The sequence below is a fragment of the Bison bison genome, unplaced genomic scaffold, assembly GCF_000754665.1.
Source record: "Bison bison bison isolate TAMUID 2011002044 unplaced genomic scaffold, Bison_UMD1.0 scf7180017864260, whole genome shotgun sequence".
NCBI classification, from domain to species: Eukaryota; Metazoa; Chordata; class Mammalia; order Artiodactyla; family Bovidae; genus Bison; species Bison bison.
In genome coordinates, this window is record NW_011494832.1 from 11,266,037 (window position 1) to 11,275,890 (window position 9,854).

At 43.1% G+C, this 9,854-nt stretch overlaps 1 protein-coding gene across 1 annotated transcript in view; it reads right to left on the minus strand.

Annotated features, from left to right (window-relative positions):
• Positions 1-2,272: 2,272 nt before the first annotated feature.
• The window catches only part of TRIM40 (tripartite motif containing 40), an 11,547-nt gene continuing 3,965 nt past the window's right edge, over positions 2,273-9,854 (minus strand). The window contains exons 2-5 of the mRNA XM_010848176.1: positions 3,986-4,081; positions 3,120-3,338; positions 2,812-2,834; positions 2,273-2,330 (exon numbers count right to left, since the gene is read on the minus strand). Of these exons, the coding sequence (XP_010846478.1) occupies positions 2,273-2,330; positions 2,812-2,834; positions 3,120-3,338; positions 3,986-4,081 (396 nt within the window). The remainder of the gene's footprint in view (positions 2,331-2,811; positions 2,835-3,119; positions 3,339-3,985; positions 4,082-9,854) is intronic.

Consider the following 9,854-nt stretch of genomic DNA (forward strand, 5'->3'; position numbering starts at 1 on the left):
GCCTGGGCTGTAACCTGCCAGGCTCTTCTGTCCCTGGGATTCTCCAGGCAAGATTACTGGAGTAGGTTGCCATTCCTTCTCCAAGGGATCTTCCTGACCCAGGAATTGAACCCAGGTCTCCTGCATTGCAGGCAGATTCTTTATGGGCTGAACTATGAGGGAAGCCCTCAGTTTAGCAAGTAGAAAACATGGGGAGATCAGGAGTGAGGAATTGGAAAATGAAGGTACAATTGCTTTTCCTGGGAATGTTCAGTATTTCATGTAAAATGTGTAGTCAAAAAAAAAAAAAAATAGAAAAAGAAAAAGGCACATGTAAGTCCTTATATAATGGTAAAACATACCCCAAGTCCCCAGACCTGGGATTCCACCAAAAAGTGGATTGTCTTTTTCTGTTTATTTTTCACTGGTTGTGTTTTTAAAAATGACGATTAGCCTCTAGGGTAAATGTGTATGAAGATCCCAGCCTAAACAAGATAGCATTGTAAAGCAATTATCCTCCAATTAAAAAAAATGTATATATATTTAAAGAATACATTAGAACTTAAAGAGAGATCTTGGCCTGTTGAAGGACTTTACATGTATTATGTCACTTAATCTTAGTGACCCTGCCAGGTAGCTCCTATTATTATCTACATTTTAAAGTTAAAAATGCTGAGGTCTGGTGAATTTTGGGCACTTGCTCAGCCAAAATCATGCACCCAGGATTTTGATCTATGTCAGACCCAAGAGCTCTTAGCCACCAGGCTACCTTGTTCAGAAATGGGTCCCCCGGTAGGTGTGAATATTTTATTATTGGCCATGCTCCTAACAAGGGACTTGGATTCAGAAACAGAATTTATATTTCTTACACTAAGAAATAAAACTGCTAGTGAGTGCAAATACTCGTGTTGGTCTATCAGCACTTGCAGGGTAATTGAAGTTCATTTGTTTGGAGTGTGGACTCAGTGCAGAGAAAGTGGATTGATCCTAAAACACGGTGACGTCAAGATAAGGTAGCTCCATGAGCCTCCACACTCTGCTTGTCACAGTCTGGTCTCAAGGTTCCCTCCTCCAGGAAGTGCTGGAGTCCAGAGCCCCAAGCTCCCCATCACCCTCTCCAACACCCTCAGAGGATTGTGCACACTTGGTTTTTTCACAGCTTACACTGTAGCAGCTCTTTCTAGTAAAAGGAATGGCAACTCACTCAAATTAGTTCAAATAACAGAAAAGTTTATTATAAGATCAGACATGTAAATAAGGAAAATGGGACTTCTCCACCACTAACCAAGCTTCATGGGAAGCTATGGTGAGGGTGCTGGAGGGGACACAAGTAGTTCTCAAAGAAAGAATTAAAGATTTAAAAAATGTTAGTAATAATAACGAACACATATAGAGCTCACTCTGACCAGTCACTGTAAATAAACATTTTTTAATATATTAACTCATCTAATGATCACAACAACCCTATGAGGTAGGTATTATTAATAGTCCCATTTAAAAAAATAGTCTCATTTTATACATCAGACAAGTGAGAAGGATGTGGGTTGGGTCACTGTTATTACTCACCCAAAGAAGTGATGCACAAATAATTAATATACAAAGGTACTATTCATTGATCTGTATTCATTATATCATAGTTTCTATGACATCTGTTACCTCACAGTTTCTGTGGATCAGAAGTTTGGGTTCTCTGCTTAGGGTCTCATGAGGTTGCAATCAAGGTGTCAACTGGGCTGGGTTGTCTTCTGGAGACTCGACTGGGGAAAAATCCACTTCCAAGTTCATTTAGGCAGTTGGCAGGATTAATTTTTCAGCAGCTGCAAGACTGAGGGCCTCTGCTTCCTGTTGGCTGAAGGCTGGAGGCTGCTCTCAGCTCCGGGAAGCTGCCTGCTGGCCCCAGAGTCACTTACATCATCAGTTCAGCAAGGAGAATCTCAAGAGGGAGAGTGTTAACAGGAGGCGTCCCATTTGTGTAATGCAGTCCGTGCAGTGTCAGCCCATCCCCTTTGCCGTATTCCATTGATTAGAAGCAAGTCACAGGTTCTGCTCACACTCAGGGAGAGGGGATCACACAAGGGTATGAACACCATGAAGGGAGAATCACGAGAGGTCACTGTAGAGTCTGTCCATCACAAAAATAATACAAGTGCCAGACGAGTGGTACAGATACCAGGTGCTACAGGAGCTCAGAAGAAATGTTCCTGAGTGGTGGTCTCACCATTGTGAGCTCATACCATTCAAATGATGCTCCCATTTCAATATGAGATGGTGAGAGATGGGTGCTACCATCAGTTCACAGGAAAACGGAGGTCTTGGGTCCTGACTTCTGCAGCGGGAGCCAGAGTACAAGCCTGGTTCAGGAGAGAGGCTATGACTATTGTCCAGGGGTCTGAGGGTCAGGCATCAGGTCACAGCTCTGGTGACGAGGAATGGAGGTCATGTTCAGGAGATGGCAGGTCTGAGGGGCCACCAGGCAGACCTAATGGGAGGCTGGACAGGTTCGGGGAAGGAGAGCCAGGAGGGTGAGGTGAGTCTGAGATGAGATGGCCCAGGGATGAACAGGTCAGAGCCGCTGAGGATGGCTGGACAAGTGACTCATTGATTCTTTTCTCTAAGTTGGGATAAATAGCCTCTAATTGCTCTGGAGCACTCCTAGAAACAAAAAATCCTTCAGTATATTCTGTTGACTCTTCCACTGTCCATGTAGCATGAAGATGCAAGTTAAAGGAACAGTGGAACTCCTTGACCTTGAGAAAGCCCCCACACACATCTAGGTTGATGTGGGTTTGTGTGTGGAAGCACAGGTAGGAAGGGAGATGGGATAGCTCATACCTGTTCAGTAGGTCACCGGCATCCTAGGAGAGAGAAAGAGTGAGAGTCACCATCAGTTCTCAGGTTCCTGTTCCCTCCAAGTCCCCTCTCCACCCCACTAGTGGATGGCACTCGGGACTGCCACCTTGAGGACTGGAGGGGTGCACCCCTTCTGTGTACCCACTCTGCTGCAGCAGCATTGGGCAGCCTTGGACAGGCCACCACCACATGTCACAGAGAAGTCTCTTCTTACACCTCCCAGAGGGATACTACAGGTAGGCTGACCACTATTTGGGGAGAATTCCAGGCTTTGGAAGGCACCCACGCACCTTCAGCAGGCTGGTGTCCAGTTTCTTGGCCATCCCCTCCAGATCAGTGACCAGGCTGCTGAACTGAAGTAATGCCCTGGAGATGCCAGGGATTCTGGACAGCTCTGCTGACACATCCCTCCGCTGGTCTGGCCGCCGCTGAGCGGGGGCATCCAGCTGTCTTCTGGTTTGGGGTTGCTGCTCCAGCTCAGCCTCTAGCCTGTGGGTCCCATGGTCTGCCTGAAACTCCAGAAAAGGAATTCTGTAAGATCTGATGTCAGAAGGCTCCGCCTAGCCCTCCGCCTCTGACAATTGAGTGAGAATGCTGATTTCTCAGTCCTCCTCCCTTCGTAACATTGACTCTACCTGTCATGGGTGTTAAAGAGGCAGCCATGTTCTTCAAAAATGCCGGGACACTGTCTCCCCACCTAACACCCTTGTGAACATCCACACATGCGTGTTACACACCCCCCCAAACCGCCCCCCCACACACACACACGCACAGACTCTGCTATATCCTCCCACTGCCTTTTAACCCTCTCGGGTCATAACGTGAGGAGAGACCCCACACTGAAGTGAGCAAGAGAGATAGAAGGGTAGATGGTCAGAGACAAAGAAACCTATGGTTTACGGAGTAATTTTCAATTGATAGTCTGCTTGTCTCTGATTCTTGCCTTGAACCAGGTGGAGCAGGACTGGCTTTCATTGATCATATAAACCACATGAAGTTCAGAGCGTTTGACTTGCCCCGGGCCACTCAGCCAACAAACCCCAAGACGGAGCCCAGCACCCATGTTTCCAGCCTCCAGGCACTCCCCTTGCAGCAGGCTGCTCCAGACAGACAGATGGCCAGACTGGAGTCCTTCCTGAGACTCTAAGAAACCCACCTGCATCTCCTGCAGTCTCTCCTCCTCCTGAGTTCTGAGCGGCTGGAGTTCACAGATGTCCTTTCTGAGCCTCCTGATCCTGCGGTTGAGTCGTTCCTAGGGAGACAGACATGCTTGATGATGAGACCACGGGGGAGGGTGATGCCCACGGAACACATTGGGGGAGTGGTGGGTGTCCTGATCCCAGGATGAGGCTAAAGGAAAATTCTGCCTAAAAAGAGGCAGCTTTCTATGTGTCATCCTTGGGGGAAGAAATACAAGAGTTTATTTAATGGATAATGATGGTGAAAAGAGGTAGTTTGGGTTTTTTTAAGCCTTAACTATACAGGAATAACAGATAGTAACAGAATCGTTTCTACTCTGACTTCAGGGTGTTTTTCTCCCAACACCTAAAAGTTTTGTGCTGATCACTGGCAACTCTTACTACTTCTCATTAACAAGTGAAGCCAATCTAGTGAGAACTGACTTAGGAGATGCAAAGCCTCTGGTACCACTCCCCCACCCTGGCTGGGATGGACAAGAATCCTCTCTTAGAGGTAAACCTGTAGCCCAGGAAGGCATGGGACCTCTCTCTAAATCTTAAATCAGTGTCTGGATGGGTCATTGTGTCTGGGAAACTAAGGATATAATGAATGATTTCAGTTTCTAAAAAATTTACTTTCAGGTTTTTGAAAAACTATGTAGGAGGCAAAAATAAAGCTGATACAGATATCAACACAGGCCTTTAATCACTCAAAATGGAAGAAAGGTACAGGGTGGGGGTGACAGCGAAAGATTCTGGAAACAATCTCCTTGTCATCCCTTTTTAGACTGGTGACAAAATGTATTTGCCCTGCTAGATAAAAGGGTGTACAAAGCTTTAGCAATAAAACAGTATGGTGCTGGGGCAAGAACATTTAGAAAATGAAAGAAGAGAGAGCTCAGGGAGAGACCCATGTTTACAAAAGACTTTAAAAAGAAAAACTACAAAGAAATGAGTCACAGGTATGAAATGTACAGTGTGGAGGATATAGTCAGTAACTGTGTCATATCTTTGTATAGTGACATACTGTAACTAGACTTGTCCTGGCGATCATTTTGAAATGTATAAAAATATTGAATCACTATGTTGTGTAAGCAGAGAAGGCAACGGCACCCCACTCCAGTCCTCTTGCCTGGAAAATCCCACGGACAGAGGAGCCTGGTGGGCTGCAGTCCATCGGGTCGCTAAGAGTCGGACAAGACTGAGCGACTTCACTTTCACTTTTCACTTTCATGCATTGGAGAAGGAAATGGCAACCCACTCCAGTGTTCTTGCCTGGAGAATCCCAGGGACGGGGGAGCCTGGTGGGCTGCCGTCTCTGGGGTCTCACAGAGTCGGACACGACCGAAGCGACTTAGCAGCAGCAGCATGTTGTGTAAGAGGAACTAACATAGTACTGCAGGTCAATTGTTCTTTCAAAACGAACAAACAGAAGAAAGAAATCAGATTTGTGGTTATCAGAGGTAGAGAATAGGAAGAGGGTGAATTGGATAAAGGCAGTCAAAAGGTACAAGCTTCCAGTTATAAGATAAATAAGTACTAGAGATGGATGTGCAACACGATAAATATAATCAACACTGCTGTATGTTATATATGCAAGTGGTTAACAGAGTAAATCCTAAGAGTTCTGATCACAAGAAAGTTTTTTTTAATTTCATATCTATAGGAGATAATGGATGTTCACCTAACACTGTAATAATCATTTTGTTATGAATATACATCAAATCATTACACTGTACATCTTAAACTTTTGTACTACTGTTTGTCAATCATATCTCAATATAACTGAAAGAAAAGAAAATAAAAAGTAGTATATAGATCAGTAAGAGAGGAGACAAAATCTGTAGGAGATGGTGTTGAGAAACTGGCTTACAACAACAGAGAAAAATAAAGCCAAATGCTTATCCAGAACTCTAGATGGATTAAAGACAGCATGAAAGGAAAACTATAAAGTTAATAGAACATAATATTAAAGAATAAATTTGTGGCCTGTGGGTAGGGAAAATTTGGCTTAAATAAAATCCCCAAAGCACAAACTGTCAGACAATGATTTAATTTGATGACCTTAAAAATTAAATATTTCTGTTCAATAACAACACTATGGACAAAACTAACAGAGAAATGACAGACTAGGAGATAATATCTGCAATGTCTAAAACCAACAAGAGACTTATTATATACAGGACATCAGAGGAAAGCCTAGGGACCTCCGTGGCAGCCCAGTGGTTGAGATTCAATGCTTTCACTGCCGTGGGTCTGGATTCAGTCCTTGGTTGGTGAACTAAGATCCCACAAGTAGCACAGTGCAGCCATAAATACATAAATAAATAAATAAAAGGAAAGCCTAGAAATAAATAAGAAGACAGGAAACCAAAAGAAAAATTGGGAAAGAATATGAACAATTAATTTACAGAAGAAGGGATGCCCAAACTCATCAGTGATTAGAGAAATGGAAATTAATACAAAGGAATATTACTTGACCCTCAACAGATTAATAAAAAATTAGACAACGGATAACACCTGGGGAAGGTGGGATGTACGTGGGTGTGAGGACCACACTGCGGGCTGGTGAGAGGTGCACTAGCACAGCATTCTGTTGAGGATCTTGGCCACTGAGGTGTGCTTTCCTCTATGATCCGGTGGTCCCGTTTCTGGGTAAAAATCCCAGAGAATTCCTCACTCAGGTTCTCAGATACTGTGTATGCTACAGCACTGTTTGTGGTAACAGAGTTGGAATCACGTAGAGTCCGTTCCTGTGAAATGGATGGGTAAAATGAGGAAGGCGTCTGCTGTGGAACACTGGGCAGCTATCAGAAACAATGGACCGTGTGACCCACAAAACGTGAACTGATCTCAAATCATGGTAGAATGGAAAGCAAGAAGTAGAGACTTCCTGGTGGTCCAGTGGTTAAGACTCCACGCTTCCACCACAGAGGGCATAGGTTCAATATCTGCTCAGAAGTTAAGATCCCACAAGGGGCCCAGTTGAGGGGGGAAAAAGAAATAGATGAGTCCCACCATGTAATTTTGTTAATTCAATATATAAACACACAGTGCGGCGATGTGTGTTTTGCAAACTGTCTACAAATGAAAATATAACAAACACTAAGCAGTTACCCATGGAGGAGAGAGGAACAGTGATTAAATTAAATGGAACAAACAAAACAAAAACGGAATTTGTGGACTAAAGGTAGAAAGTGAAAGTCGCTCAGTTGTGTCCGACTCTTTGTGATCCCATGGACTATACAGTCCATGGAATTCTCCAGGCCAGAATACTGTACAGACGATGGGATTCTCCAGGCCATAATACTGGAGTGGGCAGCTATTCCCTTCTCCAGGAGATCTTCCCAACCCAGGCATCAAACCCATTGGGGGTGGATCCTTTACCAACTGAGCCACAAGGGAAGCCCAGACTAAAGATAAGAGTGTGCAATTAACTGAAGAGTGTGTGTTTCACTAAATAAATCTGTCTCAACTCAGGTGAAAAAAAAATGGAGGAGAGGGGATTTCGTTATTGTTGACTGTTCATGGGGGATATTTCTTTCTTTTTTTTCCCTGTCATTTTGCTTCACTTCCTCTTTGGAAAAGAAGTGTCCTGCATCACTGGAGACGTACAGGTAGAGGCTGGGGTTGGATAAGATGACTTTGAAAGTTCTTTCTGGCCCTGAGATTCAGAAGATAGAACCAAAGTCAAAGGGCTGTGGGTGAGACATCAGCAAGGACATTCAAGGAAACAACAAGTAAGCAGAAGAGGCAGTGATGTCACTAGGAATTTATTAAAAATTTGTCACGTCATGGGTGTTACCTGCATGCATTTCCCAGCAGAGAAGGAATAAAACAGAAGGAAGGGCATATGAATTTTACTCAGGGGCCTCGCTGGTGAAGGTGGAGGCTCAGGTGGGGTAGAGAATTGTGTAAGTATGAACATTCAGGTCTCACAAAGTTGAAACAAGCAAATAACCTTCACCGTGTTACCCCTTCCATTTACTCTCTCTGGTGTCACAACTACATTTCTTGAAGGAGTAGGCGGTTCTCACTGTCTTCACATCCTCGTGCCCTTTTGCTTCCCAGCATCTGCCTTTGCTTCTTATCACTCTTTGGAAACTGCTCTCTCCAAGGTCACCAGTGAACTCCAGGAAAGAAACTTCAGAGGTGCCTTCTTCTCAGGCTCCTCTTCTTTGATGTGATTCTCCCCACCCCATTCTACCCACCTCCCACACCCTGTCCTTCCTTGACCTTTGCGAGGTTGTTTCTTTAACCCGTTTCTTTTGCTGAACTATGTCAGGCTTCAGATTTTATCATAATTTCCTGAAAGATGTTTGTCCTAACAGTCAATGCTATTTCTAGCTGAGACCTAAGAATCTCCCACTGCTCTATTGGCAGTTCAAGCTCAGTCTGGAGTAATCAAACTCAGTCTGGAATAATCAAACTCAGTCTGGAGTAATCAAACTTATCTTCCTATTCCCCACCCTCTTTCACAATCCACTACTCTTGAGTGCCATATTTCTGTCCTTGGACCCACTATTCTGCCTGTCATCCAACTTGAAATCTTAGTCATGTTTTGTCTTTTATCTGTTTTACTCCTGTCTGCAAAAGAGTTTCTTATTCAAAGATAAGCCCAAACTCCTTAACCCAATATCCAAGATCCCCCTCTCCCCAATAACCCAATTATGTTTTCTGTGTTCCCTTTCCCTACTTTCTCCCTTTTCTTCACAGGAGCCAAATGGAGTTGCTTGTGGTTTCCCGAACACGCCCCATATAGCCACACCTCTCTTTTACTTCCCTCTGCCAGAAATGCTATCTGTTTCTGCCTGTCAAAGTCAGGCCTGTTCCTGAGATCTGGTTCAAAACATCACAGTCCTGTCTTCTGGAGTAGCTTTAATGAAGAGTTTATAGTCAACTATGAACATTGGGTAAATAAAAAAGGAAGCAAAGATAGCAGCAATAAAGATAAATGCATGAAATAATCAAAGATAATTCAGATCTATCATTTATGGTATTCAAAATGAATAAGGTAAAGTCCTTTTTAAAAACAAATATTTATTCATCCAGTTTTGCAGTAAGATAATATTTAGTGTGTGCATATTACGTGAATAAGGTACTCATTAAAATTAAAAAGCAAAATTCTACTAACTTTTATCTTACTAAAATATTCCTCAGGGAGTTTGAGAGAAAAAAGACAAATTGAAAGATAAGCAATGGTTCAAGATCTGTTTTGAATTAATAAATGCTTTTTTAAAGTCTGTGATCCTAAAATGTGATTTCACAATAAAAAAATTTTGACCAAAAAGGGCAGTAAGTAGTGATGAAACATGAGAACCTAGCAACATTGAAAATCCTCTCAAATGACTTACTAACAATATGCATCAAACAAAAAGTGGTTAGAAGGCAAAAAGTTACCTTTCCCTATACAGTCACCAAAAAAACAAAAAGACCAATTTTCAAAAAACATGCTCCTTACAGAACAAGTCCCAAAATATAGATAAGAAAGGTATAGTCTATTATATTTTATGAAGAAAAATGGTGTTGATGACTAAACCTGACAATGTCCACATGATCATACATATAGAAAATGTCAGGAAATTAAGTTAAAGGATATATGAATTCAGCAAAGACTCTCATTTGGATCTACAATGTACCAATTGCCAAAAAAATTACTCTTATAAAATATATGCTGCTGCTGCTGCTAAGTTGCTTCAGTCGTGTCCGACTCTGTGCGACCCCATAGACGGCAGCCCACCAGGCTCTGGTGTCCCTGGGATTCTCCAGGCGAGAACACTGGAGTGGGTTGCCATTTCCTTCTCCAATGCATGAAAGTGAAAAGTGAAAGTGAAGTCGCTCCGTTGT